At 37.7% G+C, this 21,889-nt stretch overlaps 1 protein-coding gene across 1 annotated transcript; it reads left to right on the top strand.

Moving 5' to 3' along the window:
* Positions 1 to 17,412: 17,412 nt before the first annotated feature.
* gas1a (growth arrest-specific 1a) lies at positions 17,413 to 19,624 on the top strand. The gene has a single exon (XM_055200095.2). The coding sequence runs from the start codon at positions 18,035 to 18,037 to the stop codon at positions 18,815 to 18,817; it is 783 nt and encodes a 260-aa protein (XP_055056070.1). The 5' UTR covers positions 17,413 to 18,034; the 3' UTR covers positions 18,818 to 19,624.
* Positions 19,625 to 21,889: the final 2,265 nt, after the last annotated feature.

Raw genomic sequence — 21,889 nt, forward strand, 5'->3', positions numbered from 1 at the left:
CACTGCAGCGCCACACTGCATTCCACCAAGTTAAAACCCAGCTAGGGGCCAAGAGTGTAACCTCACTCCTTTTACGTACACCCAAATACATCCCCGAGGCTAAAGACATAAACCTTTGCCTTCCATGGATAGGAACACCTGTTTGCCCTTCTGACTTTCAATAATGAAAAGAAAAAATAAAGGTGCTGTTAATGATCTTAACATTTTGCTGACCTCCACCAGACCATGAAATAGGCCGTGCGCTTTCACCAAAGACATGTCAGAGAACCACTATGCAATCAATAAATGCATTTCTTTCTTATAATGATGTCATGTCTTGAGAGAAGTGAGAGACCCACACTCCCTTTCCTTATAGGCATATTGATCCTTTTAGCTTTAGCAGGGCTGGTCAATGCTTCTTATAGCCAGTGATGTCATGCTGGTGTTAAAACTCAAATTAGATGTGCTTCTTAGGCCAAAGACCGAGGAATCTGCTGTGACAGCTGTGTGAACCATCTGAATCATTCTGAACTTATCTTTATTAAAAACAGACACATCGCTTACTAGTAAACTATAAATAACAACTTATTTGTAAGGGTTACAACAATGCCTTATAAATATTTCCATAAAAACTAATGAGGAAACATTTGGCAAATCTATAATCTATAGGATACCCTCAAACCTGAGCACTATAGCAGCAATGTTTGAGCAATTAATGATTAAGAACACATGAGAATTTTTAAAGTGAATCTCTGGTTTCGGGCCCTATTTGGTGCTTTGCTGTATTATTGTGTGGCTTTTTTGTTATATTACTTCATTATTGTGAGCAGGAATCAAAACTTAGACGGGACAACTTTCTTACCATGTACCTATTGATGTGGAGAAGAGCAATTACAAGTAATTTTATAAGGAATAGGTGCGCTTTGGTTTTGAATGGCACTGACGTGCTCACCAGAACCTGTCACCAAAGGGCTGTCAGGTATGTTCATGAAAAGCAATAAAATAGCCTGTTCTTTGGTCCGTTGGGTCGGATTGCTTTCAGACTTACCCCAGATTTCCACCAACTGCAGAGCAGCTGCAAATCGGCTCTGCTGCGTTACCGCTCCACACTCCGCCGTCCGCCAATACCCACCAGTTACGTATTTGTTGCAGAGCGGCTGCATGTGGAAGTGACAAGGACCCATGAGGTCTCCCAAATTCACGTGATGATCGCGCGATATCTAGTTCTGTCTCCGGCCATTATGACGTTTTGCTGGACCAGCCCAGATTACAACATGAGATCTCGTGAATTCAGGTATGATCACGCGATATAGTCATGGCTCCGCCCTGCGGAAGCTCTGCGTATTTGTTCCGGAGGGCTGCGGATGGCCGGAGCTGTGACGGTTTCGGAACGCAGTCAGTGGAAATACACACATTGACTTGAATGGAAACCGATTGACTCCGCCGCAGTTCCGCAGCGGATCCGCAGCCGTTCCGCGGTCGGTGGAAATCCCGGGTTATACTGAACCGCTCCAGAGTTCGTTTGCAATCGGGCAGAGGCAACCTCATTCAGGCTGTCTTGGAACAGTTGTTTTGGTGTGGATCTGAGCTTTATTGCCGTGTTCACATATGCCTAAATGAACCGAACCAAGGGAGTAAACGCATCATGTTCCGGAACAAAGGCTCAGGTCTGAAAACACAATAAGAATAAAAATGTTGTCATTAATTAGTCACCCTCTTGTTGTTACACACCCATAAGACCTTTGTTCATCTTCAGAACACAAATAAAGATATTTTTGACGAAATCCTAGACCTAGAGCTTTCTGAGCGCCTATTCATGAATTTCAGTCATGTGACCTTTTACGTCATCTGCTCTTTTTCCAGGTTACTGCCATCATCTTAAAGAGTAACTAAACCCCTGGTCAGAGCTTGACTCCACCCACTGGCAATATTGGAAAAATGCAAGAAAAATGGGCAGATCCCAACGGAGATAGAGGGGACGAACTAAGCTTGTACCAAGTGTGTGGTGAGATTGTAACAAGGGCATGGTGAGCTTGGACCTGCTTACGTCACAACGTATTTTTTGGACCCAATCCAATAGGAAAATTCAACTGCAGTAGCCACCGTTCAACCTGAAGAGGGCAGCACTCAGACGTTTTTACACCATATATTGTAGTATTGAAACACTTTATATCCAAATGTCAAAAAAGTTACTAAAATCAATGAACAGCACTAATAAAGCCCCATTCTTACAAATCAAGTTGATAAGATACAAATTAACTAAAAAAAGTTGGTTTAGGGTTTAGTTACTCTTTAAGTACCTACCAAGTACCAGTAGGCTACTGACAAGCATTAGCTAGCTTGCTACGATTTACGGATTTCTTATCTTTTACTGTCTATGATTTGTACAGATACAGGAAATGGCTACGAAAGACAACATTTCGCACCTCGACTGTCATGAAAAGAAACGCTAGTTTCAAAAAATATCATCATTAGGCTGTGATCCCTACTTGATCCCCGATGCGTTCTTCAAGCCGCTGTCCGCTGCTACCGAACTACCACTATTTTTACAACACTAAGAAGGCGCGACACAACAAGAATCTTTGTTTGAAGTATCACCTGGATCTCTGCACATGAACGTGAGCATTGAGAACATTGTTTGTGTACACAGAGTTTACTAAAAAGAAACGTTTTGAACAACTGACTTTAGCTGTTTTGGTGTCCGCTCGCCATCTTTTCCAGACGTAAAGAATCGATCTCCGAATGCGAATGAATGAATCTTATATGAGTCTCCTTTTTCAACTAGAAGGTCAATATTGTTTTTCACTTGCGACAAAACAACAAATTATCTATGCATTTATATGGAACTATGCTTCCTTCCTCCTTACGTCGCATTCGGAGATCGATACCTCTTGACTGGCAAGATGGTGGCGAGTGGACCCCAAAACAACCAAAGTAAGTTGTTCAAAACTTTGAGACCCAGGTGATACTTTGAGCAAAGTATCATGTTGTGTCGAGGCTTCTTATTGTTGTAAAAATTTAGATGCTCACAACATATTGAAGGCATAGCTTTTAGTTCTTTTGCGACCACTTCAGGTACTCAAAATGGCGGAAGACAAGTTTGAGATGTGAGTGACGACAGTTGATATTCATGAATAAACGGTTTCATCGGGCGCACGTGCGGTTGCGCGATTACACGTCTGAGCAGAACTTTACCTCGGGTTTCTGTTTGTTTAATGGTCTGGCTAGTTGCAAATACATCAAATACTTCATCGAAAATAATAAATGTTTTGGTTTCCTAAAGACGAGGGAAGACGGCGATCATGGATTACCGCTATTTGATGGGAGGTTTGGCAGCCGATCTGTACACATTTTTCATACTAACGGTATAGCTCAGTGTAGTTTTTGATTTGCTTTAGCTATTATTTGAACTAAGGTAATCTATGTGTTGTTTATTTTGCTTGTTATCAGAAATAAACTACTCTTAAAGGACTTTGTTGTTATTTATTCTTAGCGGAGTTTACCGGAAGTTACGTTTGTTCCACAAAAAAAAATTTGTTTATGTTGTTACTGCTGAAACCGTCTATAGAAAAATAATCCATGTGACTGTTGCCGGTTGATACTGGTATTAACGCATGCATGTGTAAATGGGTGATTCTCACGAAACCATTGAAACACCACGGCACTAATGATTTTAGCTTTAAAATGTGTAATATAGTAACATTAAAAAGCATCAGAATTAACACAATACTGTGTTCTACCTTGCACAATGTGTGATTTCAACATAAGAATTTATAATTGTAAATTTTATCTCATTTTCTGCTGAAATTCTCATTACCGCAATGTGTCCGGCTGTGTTTGAACATGCGTTATGTTGTAATTTAATCAAATTAACACAAAACTATTAAGAAAAAAAATAAATGGATGTTTTGCTAGACTACTTTAGATGACAGAAAAAATATTTACTGAATATTCATGTATAATAATAATGAAGAAAAATTAGGAAAATTATGTGTCCATGACACTTTTTGAGAACAGTTTAAGCACACATACAGAATTTGAATAAAGTTTGATTTTGAGTGACCAAGCACATGGACCAGTTACTTCAAGATGGCTACCAGGTAAGATAATTTTTTTACAGTTAATTTGAAATATTGTCTTGTCAGAATGCTTACACGACATTTTGATTATCATTACCGCAACAGATGCTTATTAAATGTTAATTTAATTAATAGAAGCATAATACTTTGATTTTAAATGCATGTGCAGAATCTCCAAATTATGTTCTTTCAGGTTTGTCATGTCATTTTGAAAATATGTCAGTGTTGATGTTTTCTGACTGTTGCGGTAATGAGATTTTTTAGGACTAATTTTTTAAATTATGTTACAAAAAGTGTTAAATGATAAGTTAAAGTTTTTAAATTAATGTTCCCATTTACTCCAGACTTTGTTTTTCAATGTCTGGTGGGAAAAAAGGTAAATTTAAGCAATTTTTACATTTTCATGCTTGTCATGTTTAAAACCATATTTTCGTGAGAATCACCCAAATACGTGTCGGAGTGCAGAGACATTATGAGCACAAAAATTATTCATGTCGCTTAATAAAACATTGAAACATTGTAGTCACATGAACTATTTTAACAATGTCTTTACTGCCTTTCTGGACCTTAAAAGTTGTAATAAAAATATTTTATTTGTGTTTTGAAAATGAACGAAAGTCTTACGGGTATGAAACCCGTAGGTTAAGTAATTAATGACAAAAATTGCTTTTTTAAGTTTTGTTTTCTGGTTTCAGTGGGAGTGGACTTTGAACGCTCTTCAAGTTCCAAAAAAGCACAAAAGTTTTTTTAAGGCACAAAAGTGATATAACATAACTTCATGCCACTCATGTTGTATATTTCAAATATCCTAAAGGCATACAAATGGGTTTGGTGAAAAACAAACTAAAATGCCGTCTGTTTTTTTTCACAAGTCTTCACAATTCACTCCCATTAATACTACAAACTCAAAACAACATTTAAAAATGTATGTGTTTTGTTTACGAAGAAGAATGAAAGCCATCTGTGGTTTAAACGTCTTGATTTGACGTAAATAATGACTACATTTTAATTTTTGAAAGAAATACCAACCCTTTAAGTCACAAATACATGTGCCATAAGACCATACGAAAATTGTGTGTTAGTATTGACAAGATTGATGTTTTTCATCATGCAGCATTGGTGGCCTCACACAGTTAAGCCAAATGAAATGGAGTTTTGCCAATATAATGCCTTTTCCTGTGGAGGGATCATAACATAAGGCCAATTAATACAGAAGGCCGCAAAGCAAACATTCCACAAGACTCTAGTGGAAGGGCTCCATGTCTGCTGTGCACCCAATTCATACTACCATGTTTTCGTTTTCAGTCGGCAGGGAATGGATATGGTATGAAAAGGTATGAAAACTGTTAACAGAGCATTTGCATGGCTACTTTCACAAGTTTTCAGGGCAGTATACTCACAGGCCCCAGTTTCATGTTCCAGAAACAGGACATTAACCTTCAGTTCGTAAGACAAGATGTTGAGAACACTGACAGAGTATATTGACCCATTTTAGACCCCGACATTTTTTGTTTCACTTAGAATTAATGACTGGTGACAAAAACCTTCCAGTGACTTACACTCGCATCCTAGTACAATTCCCATCGCATACTGGAGTGAAGAAATCCGCCGAGCTTTCCTCTGTTTATGAGCAGTGCTGGTGTGTATATCAAGAGGCAGAAGGTGGTCTGATACCTTCAGGAAAGAAGAGTGGTGTGTATGTGTGTATGTTTGTGTGTGTCAGTGCTTGGGAGGTTGTGATTAAGATGTTCTTGTGTAAGACCACCAGGATGCTGTGTGTGTGTATATATGTGTGTATAAGTACTTGTCTGTATGAGTTTGTGAAAGAAAAATGGAGAGAAATAAACGATAAACCTCCCCTTGGTTACTAATGTCACATTATTAATACTTTTAGAGTCTTTATTGCTCAGTGTTTATGACACGGCAAATGATGCAATGAATGCAATTATAAAATTGTATGATCAACAAAAATGTATTATTCTGTTGTTTTTCCTGAATGTAATAAGTGGGCGGGCCAAACTCTCTTATCTTATCTGTGACTTTAGTTGCTTTGCTTTTCCAAACTCAACATCCATTATTATCTTTTTTTTCAATAAAACACACTTGTTTGTAATTTACTGTCAGCATGGTTCTTTGGGACACTGTAATGTGTGAGACATTTTAAAGTTAAGATAAACACAAAACGATGTTAAGATAATTGTTATGTTTAGAGTTGTCTTTTGAACATGTTATAACAACACTGCTGTATTTATAATTTCATATTGCAATGGTTTTGTATAAGTAGACCTACCCAAGCGGACACCGTGTGCTCTTGTGGCTGAATTATATAGTATGTCCAATAATGATCTGCTGTTATAGTGTTTGTTTTGAGCTGGTTTCACATGGCAACTATGATGCTGCTGCAGAGGAAAGTATAATTATTGGAATAGGCATTGGCAGGTTCCTGTAATGTTTTGTTTGTTTCTAATGTTTGGAAATAAACCACCACGATATCAAAGGATATTGAAATTTAGTCCTTAAAGAAGCATTTCACACATAGAAACATTAATCTTTATTGAAAGTGTGTCATATTTGTAGTCAAAATGTAACATACATTTCGAATTTGGTGCCTGTTTGACAAAGAAAAGGGGTGTTTGTAGTCTCACCCCCTCAACAAAGACATTGGACTCAGAGTCCTGCAAGGGTCCATTTTTGGAGACCCGCTCCCACCCGTACCCCCAAAGTTCAGCACCAGATCCGACCTGTCACCCGTGATAATATCAAAATTAAATCCGCACCTGCCCGGACCCGTTAATTTTTGGCCCGTTACCCGACCCGCACAAGCATAATTCACACACGCTAAAATCATTCCAATTAATGTGCTTTATTTTTTATCTCGTACCTCTCTTAATGTCACAACAGCGTCATGAATAGGCTAAAGAAACAGGCTGTCAGTTCTCACACGGCCGTCCAATTACAGCGGAGAAGGGGCGGGACAAGTATCACAACAACCAACCGGCTCACAGCTTATGTATCACAGCTAAAAAGCGCTTCGCTGAATAAAAGCCGTGTTTAAAAGTTTTGGTGTGCACATCCTTAGACATACAAATTTTGCACATATTTTCATTTGCATTACTACCGCCCACGGGTATCCGTGGGTATCCGACCCGTTGCAGGACTCTGATTGGACTTCCTTCTTTCAATGATGCAAAATTATGATTTTTACATAATTGAAAGAAGGAAGTGCAACACTGAAATCTGTATTTCTCCTGTCTCAGTGGAAACTGAGGAAATGATGCACGACCAATCAAAAACATAACTGGGGTTATAACTATAGACCTTTTGCTTGTTTGCAAACAGAGATGACTTTTTTTTGTGGGCGGAGCCCAACTGGTGGCAGAAAGTGACAGCTCCGCAATAGGGGTGTGAAGTGTTTTAGCGTTAAACTGTGATTTTTATGGATCCGGTGTTCTGTAGAAGTCTGTTTCCCCCATATTTCTCTTAAGTGTAATGTTTCTTATAACGTTTTCACCAAGTTACGTTTATTTTTTAAATAAATTAAAAGCTTAAACGGCTTGGCTACTGATATTTGTGCATGTATGTAATGTATATGTATTGTTCTTTATTGGTAAATCAATTATTTTTACAGTATGAATCGCTGAAGTACTTATAAGAGAAATACTATCATGTATTCTGTATAATATCATTTATTAAATATTTCATCATTTCCTGTTTTCAATTTCTTCCTTATATTTTTAGCCTACATGTTTGTTTTAAAACTATTATGTTTACATACACATTAATTTGTATAGGCCTGTTTATATTATTAACACTTTACATCGTGTGTGCTATGTTTATATATTTATTAATAAACATCATAATTTAGAACAAACAGGAAGAAGACATAGGCTAAGATATAAGGTAAAAAGAACTAATAGAAAACGAAAAAAATATGAAAACTTTAATAAATGGTAATATTATTGATATTATGAACTCATTCAAATCTTTAATCTTTCTAAATAAATTATAAACGTAATGTGATGAAAACGCTATAAGAGACACATAGAGGGAACAGACTTCGACAGAACACCGGATATCTTCTCTAATTATTTTCTATTCAAATTTTTAAAAGATTTTCAGATGATTTCATCACTCCAGTCTCTCCGGTTGAGGGCTTATTGCAACCATAAACACCTACGTTTATCTTCAAATGGTGTCTTCGACGACGTTATACTATAAAAATGAAGGTCATCTATTTTGGCATTCCTATTCTGACACTCAACAGCACAACAAGACATTTTCTAGTGAGTTATATTGTTCGTTTCACTCGTGTCTCATTCATTTCCACTGTTTTTCTGCCAACACATTGGGCGCGTGACGTAACTGTGACGTCGACTCGCAAAAGGTCTATACAAAGCTTAATGCAAATGGGTGAAGTGTCCCTTTAAATAATCATTAATTTTCTTTAAAGCTTTTAGCTTCATTTTACAAAGAATAGTGCCTTACAAATCCCCAACCAGTTATGTTTAACCTAATGTAGTCATATCTGGGGTGCATTTCCAAAGATGTAACTCTCTGCTTAAAGTCCATGTAAAGTTAATTCAGAGAATGATTTCTAAACAAATTATAAATGTTAGAAATGTGTTGCTAAAGAACATTACAAAGATTGTGAACCATGTAGAACTAAATTGTGGAGTTACACCATGAACCGTTTTTCAAACTTTCTGAGTTTAGGATTATTTAGGCCAGTGCTCAAATTGAGGGGGGGGGGTGCTGGGGGGATCCGGGACCCCTCATAAGGCATTAGGGACCCCCTATAAGAAGTAAAAATTATACTTAAGGATGTAGTACATTTTGTGAATTAATTTTTTACACTAATAAATGTTGTGTCTATTTAAACATGTGAATGTCCATTGCTAAGCACATGTTCGTTTTGTACTTGCTTAGTGCTGTTTCAGCCAAGCGCTGATGAGGGGGTGTCTAAAATAGCAAGAGGGGGCAATCACTTGAATGCATATAATTTCCCCAGCTAGAAAATACATATAGCTTTGGTACATTAAGTTTTAACTCATTTTAAACAAACATCTTGGTAATACAACCACAAAAACTGCAGCTATAGTGAGCAACGTACAGAGCAAAAAACGCCTAATCCCAGTCTGAAAACACCCCAAAATTGGGAAACGCCCCCTTTCTTGTTCTGCAGAGACCTGCACTTGGAGAAACCACCTTCTCGAAAAAAAATTATTTGGGAATCGCCCACTTAATTTCGAGCTAATCAGACAAAATGATGGAAAAACACTTATTTCGGGTTGAAAACACCCCAAAATTGGGAAACGCCTCTTTTTGGTCGGCAGAGACCTCCCTCTCCCTAGCATGGCCCCGCCACAATCGCGAGCATCCATTTAGCTTGTAGCAGTATTTGATCGTTTTCCCAAGTGGGTGTGGTTTCAGTGCAGACAGCAGACACACCCCCAGCGTTTGAGATCAGAGAATCTTGCTTATTACTCCAAGATTTGGATAACTTATGTGATCTTGGTGTTTTTATCCTTTCAATTTGGATGGCCAGTTAACTCAGAACACATATTTTTTTATTTTACGCAGACTTTAACTACTGTACCATAGCAGAATGCATCACTGAAGAAATGTCATGACTGTTTCCTTAAAACATAGAAACTTTGCTGCACATCCACCATTTGAAGCAAGCTGTTTCAGCAATATAGTCACATACAGCATGTTGAAGTAATAACATCTACTTAATAATCCGTTTGACATTAAATTAATTTAAAAATATTGCCCTGAATAGAGAACAAACCATCTACTGACAACTTTTTGTTCTCCATTGTTTTATTTTGCAGTTCCTTCCTACGTCACTTTGGGACACTCACCTACATCCACACCCTTCAAAAGCAGTGCTTTAATTGAAATAGCTATTATAGCTATGTAGTACATGAAATAGCTATGCATAAAGTCGGGTGTGCGATTTTAGAATTGTTATCGGCCAGGTTTTATTTAGTGTATATCGGCATTTATCACCCCATCACTAATTCCAATCATTCCAAAATGGTGGTAACTACAGAACTTTCAACCATAGTTGGCCACGATGCTCTTGGAGATCATACCCCTTTTCATAACTTTTTAATTTTCTTGGCCTGAATAAAATACATTTTTAATAAGCCCTTTTTACACACAAATGCCGGGATTTGTCCGGGGATTGTTTGATTGTGGTTCATTCCGACTGTCAATGATTTTCTAGAATCTGTGCGTGAGTATACACAGATCCCGTGAAAGTCCCATAAAGAAACACGACGTATAATGAATTTGTAATTGTGCACTTGGTGGATTTTTTTCTACAGTGTCTTAAGTTTTTTACCATCTGTGATTTCTCTCTCGAGAATCCATGCATATGTATTTTTTTATTCCATCATATACACATGGTGTACTCTTCTATAAAGCTGGTGAATGATCTCAGCTTCAGCAAAGTGAGGAGCTTTCTGATCTCTGCTTCTAAGTTTGCAGACATTTTTTGTGGTAAGAGTTCATCTTATGTCCTCACTACACCACACCCCGTATGGAATTGTTTCTGCCTTTTGTTCACACAGACAGCATTTTTTTGGCAATTTTCTAGGATCAACACACCGTGTGAAATGAGCTAAAGCCACTATAAAAATCCTCACTGAGTAAAAAGCACTCTTGAGTAAGATAAGAACTACGCAGTATAATAAAGATATCGTCCATAAAGCTCTTAAACTTGACATGAGAATTTAAAGAACCATGAACCCCAAAGAAGCATGTATTACACAGTCCTACAAACATGACAGAACAATCACACAACATTATAACCCATGGACAAAAACTGCACCCCACAGCACATAAACTTAGTCTTACGTTTGTAACCTCAGCCTGAACCATGCTCAGCGAGGACAAGAAGCAAGTTTCTGATGGATTACTGAGCAGTGACCTTTAGGAAAGAAGTAATGAATATGTCTGAAGACATCTGTGGGACTCCAGAGCCATAAGCAATGACATTACAAGCAAAAACCCAGACACTAATGAGCATTATTGTAAAATACCAGCATCTAGACATATTGTCTTTAACTGAGCTTTGCTGAATAAAGTGAAAAGTGCTCTATGGAAATTTGTAAGTGTATTTAAATTAAGCATCTGTTTCTTAGAGAGTTTATTTAAAGGGAGTTTTTTAATTACAGCTTGCATTTTTAATGTATAAAAGATCAAATAAGATTCATAAAACACTCTGCTACATGAATGCTGAGCATGCATTTTCTCTGAGTGAAATTTATGAAGTCGGCTCATAGCTACATCTCAACATAATTAATAACAGCTTTACTGATGATAAAAGCTTTAAAAATGTTACCATGACATAACACTTTCTGCTTACAGGTGCTAAATTGCACAGTCACAATTAAGATTTTTAATCTAGGGTTTGTACTTAGGCATTGTGTATATGTGTCTGTTTTTACGATGTACCTTTACAGGAATGGATAATGTACATGTAGCTGGTTGTTTATGCAAAATAAACCCAAGTGGGAATATTTTGCACTACCACCCACTGGATGTAGATTATCCTGTTATTATAAAACGGGCAGTTCTGGTTCTTCATTCTGATTGGTTGAAACGTGTTCTAAGCCGTGATAAAATACCCCGGTAAACCCACGATTCAGACGGCATTACAGGAGTATCACTGTGCCACTGTTGCTGCGTACTGATTTATGAAAATAAACACCACACTCTTTAATCATATTTTTTATTTGTATACAATTGCACAATTATGGCGATGAGTGAATAACTGGATTTTTTGGTGTCATAGCAACCCAGGCTCACTTGCCATATGTCCCTTTGCCTACATTTCTGCATCCATCTTTCAATGGAATGTTCACTAAAGGCGTATGGATATTCTCCATTTTGATGCAGCATTTTTAAAAGTTATGAAGCACATAGACAAATTAAAAGCTACTCTTCTTTGTTAAGTAAATTTGTGCCGTTTGGTACTTATTTGTAGTTAAATGCATGCAAACGTCTGGTATGCCTAAGCAACTCACGTTGTCATTGCGGTTTTCATTTGAATAAAACTCAGCCAACTACTACATACAGATGTATTTTGATTATTCATTACGGTTGTAAGTCACCACTATACTTCCTGTAAACAACAAGTTCTGGACACGATCAATCCTGACGGTAACAACATCAGACGTTTATCCGCCACAGTCACACAAGCATTGACTGAGGGAGATCCAATTATGTGGCCCTGAAGTGAGCTGATATTATTTAATCAGGCGGTAAAATTAGAAGGGTGGGGCTCAACTCCACAGCTGGCTAAACTAAAAGCTGACCATTTCTCAGAGAAGGAAGCGAGCAAGAAATTACTCTTGCACTTCACAGATGGGAGCGGAGAAAAAATGCATGCATTGAATAAGGGGGGTGAGTGCTTTAACAGCCCCACATCTGTTTATTTAGAGAATAAACTATTGTGTTATTCAGTTATTCAAAAATTTGCTGTGGCCTGCATCAATGCCCAAAATGATAACGTTTCAACAATTTTGACTTTAACAAAGCAGCTCTATAACACAAAAGGCACCATGGCTGAAATGTGTACGTATAACCAAACAGGTCAGGCCTAAAGAGCTATCAAGCCATACAATGGAGTCCTGTAGTGTACCGAGGTTCAGCTAGCTTGTATATTTCTTTTACAGGTGCCTCTTTGAAATACTGTTAGCAAACATTTTAGTAAAAAAACCTTTAAAATACAAATAACATCTTCCAACTTTAACCACAGCTTGACAGGTGTAAATGTTACTCCGTAAACTAACATCCTAACAAGTACAAATTGGTGCATTGACTATTAAGAATGATTAGCAAATAGGTTTTTGTGCAAAGCAGCATATACCAAAAACAAAAGATTTCCGTATTACTCATATCAGAATTATTACACCTGACCACATATCCAAACTTTAATATCGAGACTAACGGCTGCAGGTTTACGTCATATGCGTGACTCCTTCCGTGCTCTTTGATTTCTAAAAATCATTAATGCCCAGAAAGAATGTTTGTGGTTGCCACTCATTTTTTGTAAGCCTTTGTTGTGTCTCATGCAGTAAAATTCCTCCATGCTGCACGCCATGTTTGTTGGATTAAGGTCATGTCTGAGAGGGGTTATGTCTTTATTGGCCTGCCCATATGCACACATGGCATTCTTTCCCTTTTTGCAATGGTATGACGGACCCTTAGGCCTGTATAAATAGTCACTTATAGTATGGAAAGGCTAGGGGGCCATGTGTTGGAACAGCTGGTGTGAGTGTTTGCATGTAAGTGTGTGTGTGTACTGGCTGACATGGTCATGGGTTCGAACAGCACTAAGGAAGATATCTACGCTCATATAGTCTGTCAGTTAGAAGATCCTGCAGCTGGTGACAACACAGAGGAAGTTTTTAGTCAGCATCATTCTTAAAGGCATAGTTCAACCAAAAATGAAAATGTGCCTTTTATTTACTCACCCTCAGGCCATCCGATATTTTACCCTTCATGACAACTGTGAGGGGGTGATTTTTTTTGTAACTCATTCGTTTAAATTATATTAAGCCTTAAAGTTCTGCATAATTAAGGGGCGTGGCCACTTGAGTGACGGGTGAACTGCCACTGCTATGACTAGAGTCGAGCTAGGCGGGCGTTGTTTCAGCCACCTCAGCTTTACCCATGTCATGGCTTTTTATCAATTTTCGGATATCGCAGTGATGCGCAGCCAAGATGGCGATCACAGATACTACGTGCATATTTTTACAGTCTATGGTTGCAACTAAATACACTTATAGTAATACTCCTACAATGACTTTGGTACATGGTTTTGTGACATATGGGACCAGATTTAAATAACATAAATTTAAAAAATAGTTACTATCGTAAATGTGCAACAGATGCATTTTATATCTTGTTTCTCAGCAGATTTGGGCAACTCAAAGGGGCAGCTGTCTATATCTCTATCAACATTAACAACAGTTGTTAGGGTGTTTAGAGCCTTAATAAAACTAGGAACAGCTGCAATAGAGTCAAAACATATAAAAGGAATGATAATATGATTTCAATCAGAATCTGGAACCAATCCTATAAGAATCCGCTAAGAATCAATTATAATGTTCCTGAAATATCCATTGCATTAAGCAGTTAATTTTTTTCAGAATGTCAGTTTATATAAGAGTATTCCTGTTTAAATTCGCTATTGCTATGCTGTAAAAATTGCTAATTCAAAAACGAACAAAAAAAACTTTTTTCACAAAAAGATTTTGTGTTCTGTCCTGTGTAAAGATGTTTGTGATAGCCATTTACCTAAAGCTGGAAATACCTAAAGAATTTTGATGCTGTAAAATAAAATCTAATGTTTTGTTCACTATAAAAATATTGAGTTACAGCATTTGTGTTGAAACAAACGAGCATATGTTTATTTAAAACCCAACAGTTGGTTCTGTTTAATATAATGTGTTTATATGGATAACCATATGAAGAGTTTGGTTCTAAAACGCGATAAACGCTATTTAAAAAAATGAGTTAGCCTACTGCCAAAATCAGTATTATATTAGGTCAGAATTTAAAAGTAAATTCTTAATTTTACGCAAAATCCAATATCCGCCGTGTTATTTTGTCATCTTTTTTCCCATAATGCAATAAACGCCACTCCTCCTTTTCTACAGAACGGAATAAATCCGCTCCACAAATTACAGCGCACCATTCCACGCAATGTAAACAAACAATGGCCGCGTTGAGTACACAGAATCCTAGTTTCCCCTAATCTTGTACTTCGTGATCAACAAACAAACAAAAACAAAATAATACTTTAATGGCATTGCTAAACCTGGGATGGTTTTCTGTAATGGGAAAGAAACATAAGCCATCAACATTTAATAATTTATGTTAGAGGCACTCGCGAGCAGGTCGCTTGTTCTCTCGACAGTTTTTTCGAACAGGACCAAACATTTTACAGCTGATCGCTGTCAAAAAAAGTTCAGTACGACAACATCCCAAGTATAACCCAAGCGTGCCGCACAAGCCCTGAAAAGTGAAGCCAAAACGTTTCGACCCCCCCCCCCCCTAAAGATGCTATGTGAAAGTTTGTAACAAAAAATTTTGGTTTTCACTTTCTTGGTATAGAAAATATGTTTTTTCCGAAATTAGTAAAAATGGATTTATTGCATTTTGGAACCAAACTCTTCATATATTACTAATTATTACATGGATGAATTTTGATTACTAAGCTGCTACATTGTTGCATTGTTGTCATATATGCATTGTTTGACAGGGTTCATGTTATGGCTGTATGAGATCAGTATTGGATAAGCATTTTGGTGATGTGATAATTACAAAAAAAAAGAAAAAGAGAAAATAATGTGAGTTTAGTCTAATTACATCACAAGTGAGTTTTTGTTTGGGGTCATCCATCAGGGTCAGGAATTTGGTAACAGCACCCCATGGATTATTGTAAGGAACCTGTTTCTCATTAAGTATCCTAAAAGCCTAAAAAGGCATTTAAAAACTAAGGCTAAAAAATCTTGTTTTTAAATTGGCAGCACATTTCAAGCTATAAAATATTCATAAAACATGGCTCTTGTCCTAATTTTTGCATGATCATAACTTGTCACGTTAACATCTAACCCTATTAACACTAATAACGGCACAAAGTTTTGAGAAAAAAACAAACATCTAAGAATTGAATATTATCAACCTCGTTTAATTATGATAATGATGAAATAACAAAAATTCAATGAATATATTTAGCCAAAATAACACAATAGTTTTGGCACAAATTAAGTTTACCTGTAGATTTATTTTCTATATTTCCTTCTAGCAATTCTAGCATGTTTGTGTATGTTTCACTAAATCTTGATATAGCCAAAATAATAAAGTTACACAGCTTAAGTTTCTCTTAATTTAAGTCTTCTCTTATATTATTGAGGCATATATTCTCATTTAAAGCTGTATATCATTAATTTTAATGAATCCAAGTATGGCAGTTCACTCTCTTTTGAGAGCATCTGGTTTATTTAAATCTTGCTTGACAAAATAAATACTTGTTTAAAAATGTTTTCTTCAATATATTTAGATCTCCTTCATAAGCTGTTAATGAATTGGTTTATAGCATTAAGAGAAATTAAGAAAGGTGCTTAAAGATTGTGATTATTTTGTGGGAATATTTTAAGAATACATTAACTGGGTAATTTCTTGTTGCTTACCTGATGCTTTGTAATAGAGTCAAACCACTATTGTCCCAACGTCCAATTATTGTGCTCTCAAATTTTCTGACTTAAGGGGTATAGAGTTCCCTACATCCATCACCTAGAACTGGTGCAAAAACATCATTGTGAGATCTGACCATCCGTAACTGACATTGAGTTCATTGTTTAGGGTCAGAAGCACGGTGCACTGTGGCCTAAAGGTACATTCCAAACTCTAGGGTACTGTTTGAAACACAACCCCCCTTTGTGCTATATAGTGGTGGACGCACTGATCTTCCATCCACAACATCAGCAAACGCAGCCATTTCATGTTCAAGTGTGAACTTGTATGTTATCATTTTACACCCATTTTCAAGACTCCCAGTTAAATTTCATATTTGAACCCACAGATGACTTTGCAATTGTTTTCTATTGTAATCGACCAGCGAGGGCGGCTGAGCCAAGGGCTATCATTTTCAAACACATTCTTGTCCAGGATCAAGCTACAACTTTAGGCCAAAATGCATTTTCCATTTGCTGATTATGAAATTTAATATTTCAGTTTACAAGATCTTTTCTAAAGGACAAAATCGTTTAAAATTTAATTTGGCATGGTAACAGCTATGTATTTAACGAACGCCAAATATCGCTGAAGTGATTTTATATCTCTTGAAAATAAATCTGTTACAGATGTACTGACATCTGATATGAGAAAAGTGCATATGTGACTTTCCACAACCCATTTGTTACATTCCTTCATGTTTAGTAAGGTTTAATGACAAAGATTATGAAAATCACTATCCTAAATAAGACTTTTTCAGATTACCAAGAGCAGGAACATGAGGAAATGTTCCTGAAGCTGTGGTTTTTGCATTTGTCAGCATATTTCCATGCTTTTCAACACTCAGTGATCAAGTGTAAAACTTAATCAGAAAAATACATACATAATCATAAAGTCTAATGTAGTGATGCTACCCATAATACATCCTACCAAGCTGGAAAAACATTACAGTTGGTCTTTTCATTGTCTTCTCACTCACTTTCTGCTCAGAGGTAATCCAAACCTTTTGGTGAGACTGTTCCTGAGCCGTCACGCCCCTCCCCCATTCTCCCGCCCCCTACTTGACGTCGAGGATTGCAACAACAAACGGTCTGACCAATAGGAATCCCTCAAACTTTCACAGAAGTAGAATGGATAAGGCAAAATTAGCGGGTCAGAAAGGGGCCAGTGTGTACAATTGAACGCGGTTCACTTTCCTTCTGCTGTTATCTGTTTGCATTTCGATGCGTACTTCAGCACGAACGACAGGCGGACATCGATGAATCTATCAGTTCAGTCAACGGGTCGGTGAAATTGCGGGAAAACGTTATGTTAGTGGCTACCGACCACATTTGGATGTGAGCTGGAGAGGGGAACGGACGAGCTGCCCACGACAAAAACACGAGAGGAATCGCCGCACTGTCAAACATACACGAAACGAGATGATGGAGTGAACGACCCGTTTTCTGCACAATCGTTCGTTTTCAGCACTTTTCACGATCCGGGCTGCTTTCATAAACATGGATTAAGGGATCGCGTCCCAATACATTTACCGTAACTGTGGAAACCTACAACTCGCATCAGACCCGCATCACAACTTTTCGAAAATATTTTATTTTCTGTTTTCGGATCTTCACATAAAGTCATGATCTGAGGGATTTTCCTCACTAAATGTAATGGAAATATGAAACGTGAATGTTTAAAACTGACCTGACGCCAGCCAAACTTTTACAGCCTTCGACATGGCAAATCGTGCAGGTTTGGTTCGGGGCTCTCGCGCACTGATTTGGCCTTTCGCGTGCGTGCTTGTGTGTTTCAGTTATTTTTCCATCGCCTCTTCCAACCACGGCCGTCGGTTGATCTGCTGGCAGGCGATAGCGAAGTGCCACTCCGAGCCTGAATGTCATTACGCTTACGACCAGTATTTGCACGCGTGTGACTCCATCCTGGGCGGCCGTGGGAAGAAATGCCCAAGCCACTGCATCTCTTCGTTGGTTCAGTTAAATCTGACCAAAAACGGCCCGGCGCTGGAGGACTGTAGCTGCGCCTCGGACCCGCGGTGTCGGGAGACCAAACGAGCCATTGAGCCGTGCCTGCCCAAAACCAGCAGCATGGGCTGCACCGAAGCCCGGCGCCAGTGCGAGAGAGACGGTCAATGCCGAAACGCCATGGTCGATTATATGCAACACTGCGGTAAACTGTTTAGCGGCACCAGCTGCAGTAACCCCTGCCGCAATGTCATCGCGTATATGCGCAAACTACCCAAAGCTCAACAATTGGATACGTGCGTCTGTGATGGAATGGAGCGGACTATTTGCGAGTTTATCAAAACTAGTATGAGAACCCTTTGCTTTGACTCTCCTCCCGTTGATGAAGAGGGCTCCAGCGGGTTGGACGATGATGAATCCGATGACGAGGATTACCCTGTGGATTCAGGGATCAAGGGAAGCACAGATTCTACTTTTATGCCATGTTTTGTTTTGACTGCGGTGGCATCCATTTTGGCACTTGTGCCGCTTCCTTGATCACTTTCAAGTCGAGTTAATAATCGACTCGATCCGACAGCTGTTCGGGAGTAGGGCATTGTCACTTGCCCGGTTTCCTTCAGTTGTTTAAAGGCACTCGCCAAAGAGTACAAGTTAAGCTTTGCGTGACATGCAAACGTTGTTCTTGTCCTAAAAGCGGCACATTGTAAATGTGCTTTCTTTGGTACGATACGCATATTTGCCGTTGTAGCAGATTGGACCCAGGTGAACCATGCCTTGCCTGATCTAAGTTTTTATAAGTGAGCTAAAAGCAAGGATTCAAAGTACTTTTTGTCAGCCTGCCTTAAATACATTTGCCTGTTTCAAATGGTCACACATCATTAATTTTGTATTTTGAAATGTTTCAAAAACAAGCTGCAAAGCTGTGCACTGCCTATATGAAACTAGATTTATAAATATGTAAAGTATTTTTAGAGTATAAAGTTGCAAATGACTTCGCATAAAAAGTGTTTGAAATGCTGGAATATCTATATGTTAGCTAGTATGCAAGTATTTTGTAGATTTGCTACAGATTATAAAAAAACAGAGATTTGTGAGAGAAAACTTTATTTTTTATCAAAATCAAACCTTCACAACAAAGGGCAATGACTCCAGCTTTAAAGGGAAGTTTGTTGTAATTATTTTTCTTTTAAGATATTGTACAGTGTACAGATGTTCAGAGAATCTTTTAAATGTGTTATCTAAGATGAACTATTTTTTTGTGTAGAAATGTCTAAATCCACTGTATGACTGCCTCAGTGATGATCTTAAATAGAAGGCATAAAAAACGAAAGTATACATTCAAAACGAGTATGTGTAATTTATTTAAACTTCCTATATTTAACAATGGCATTAGGATGTTAAACTGACACTTTTAAGGCCTGGATTCAGATGCTAAATCTACAATATGCTAGTAAGCGGTGTAGAGCTTTTCAAGAACAGATTAAGTATCACACAAGCAGCTTGAAGCACTGACACACGACTTAGCAAATAATAGTGTTTGCTGAAGGCATAAACTCTGATATTTGGATATCTTTAGAATGCGAACACAAAAGTAAATGGCTTTTCCCTGGGGTATCCATGTTGCCTTTGGGCCAAGGCAGACAGAGGTTTATTTATTTTTCAATCATTGTGTTTGCTCAAAGGCCTGCGTCTGTACGCCACTACCGCAAACTTTAGTTGTGTCAAAACAGTAGCAAGACAACATTGCAAAACTTTCTTTTTGACTAATATGGAAATTCATCAAAAATTCTCTTTTAGAAGGATATGGAGTGTCATGGAAAGAAAAATCACTTTTTTTCATATTATCTGTCAGGCAATTGATAAGTCTGTACTGAGAGGGAGGTATCTCTCTGGCTTATACATTATGCAAGCATAATCATCAATTCAGTGCCTTATTTTTAAATATAGACAAAATTGAGAATTGCTTGTTGTTGCTATTTGCGTTTTGATTATAATTGCTGTTGCACAACTTTAAACAGTGCGTGCTCAAACATAATACTATTACTGTAGTTTACCATGCACTCTGCATAGATATTAAAATACGACTGGTGTTACTGATACTTTTCAGCAAAATCAGAAAAATATGGATTTGGGTTTTAGGTCTATACTTGCAATATATTGTTGCCTTCACGTCATTTAATCATGTTATGCTGAGGCATATGTCTCTCAACTCCATGCTGTTAAAACCCACCACTCTTATTCTCCCACTCTTGTCACCGTGGTCTTCAAATGGGAGCGATGGTTGCAAAATGTTTTATTAGAGTGGGGACAAGGGCCCTTCAGCCAGCTGAATGGAGGAGAAGTCGAGTGGCACTTTTGTCATGCTAATGTTAAGCACATAATAGTTCAGCAGCACAATGCCCAGGCACTTCATTCCTCTAGAGCTCGCTGACACCTCTTCAGAGCTGAACCACGGGGTAGCATGTGGGAAAGATCCGCTGGCCCCCGATCCACATACTCTGTGCAATCCCCACTGCTGCCTATCTACTTCTTCAAGCATTGGGGGGTAGGTGAAGACCCCGTTTTTTCCACGAACCTCCCCTGTGCTCAGTTTCAGTCCGCGCAATAGGGCCCAGCATGTGCCGTATGAAATAATGGCAGAGCACTTAGAATGGGCAACAGGATAGAACAATTGAAATCGAGAATCTAAACTAGTCACGTCAGTGTGGTCCGTTCAATAAAAAGATGGATTTTTGCTGTAAATATCCTGCGGTGGCATTGTGGCTGAAAGTGGAGAAAAATGGAGAGTGCTGGCATGCCAGTGAATAATCAGTTGAAGTGTATGTTGGGGTTTACAACAGCAATTTCAGTAAATACCATAATATAACTTAATAAACGTATATACCATAATATAACAAATAAATAGTTGTTGCTGACAAGCACTCTCCACAGAAAAAGAAAATGCTGGGAAAAGAAGTTATGCACATTCTGTGAGCTACATGGAGATATTAATTATTAATAGCTTAAATCAATTCTTATAGTCAAACCAATACATATTTCAGTACAGTGTCTTTCAAATTCTTAGCATAAAATTATTGCATTACATTAATAATATAATTACTTTATTATTGTTCTGAATAATACACCAGTCAATAGGTGTACATTTTACTTATGTTTTCAATTATTATTAAAATGCGTTTTGAAAACTCAATATACTGTTAGCATGAAGTTAAAATAATTTATTTGCTTATTTTTTTAAGTCAATTCAACCAACTATTTAAGTTTTGACTTGTGATAAGTTGACGACATTTCTAAAAAAAAGTTGAAATTGTTTAACTTAATTTGCTACGTTAAAGTAACCTAAGGGCTGTTTTATTTCAGCAAACTTTCTCCACTATTCGTTAGCTCATAAAACTTGATACTTTTAATACTTCTGCCATAGTGATGAAGCATAGGTTACACTGAAGGATCGCTGAAGTCTAAGTAAGTAATTATGAGATCAGTGATGAGACATGTGTAGACAGTTGGTATGGCTTAGCCTGGGCTTATAAGCACAGAAAGCTCATTGGGTAAGGATTTATACTAATCTTTAAAAGTTATCACATGGTATTTAATAGTGAGAATACTGGA

The sequence above is a fragment of the Misgurnus anguillicaudatus genome, chromosome 22 (genome assembly GCF_027580225.2).
Source record: "Misgurnus anguillicaudatus chromosome 22, ASM2758022v2, whole genome shotgun sequence".
Lineage (NCBI taxonomy): Eukaryota > Metazoa > Chordata > Actinopteri > Cypriniformes > Cobitidae > Misgurnus > Misgurnus anguillicaudatus.

Bases quoted from the DNA above. Each gene is read 5' to 3' on its own strand.
- gas1a (XM_055200095.2), top strand. From the start codon at position 18,035: ATGGCAAATCGTGCAGGTTTGGTTCGGGGCTCTCGCGCACTGATTTGG.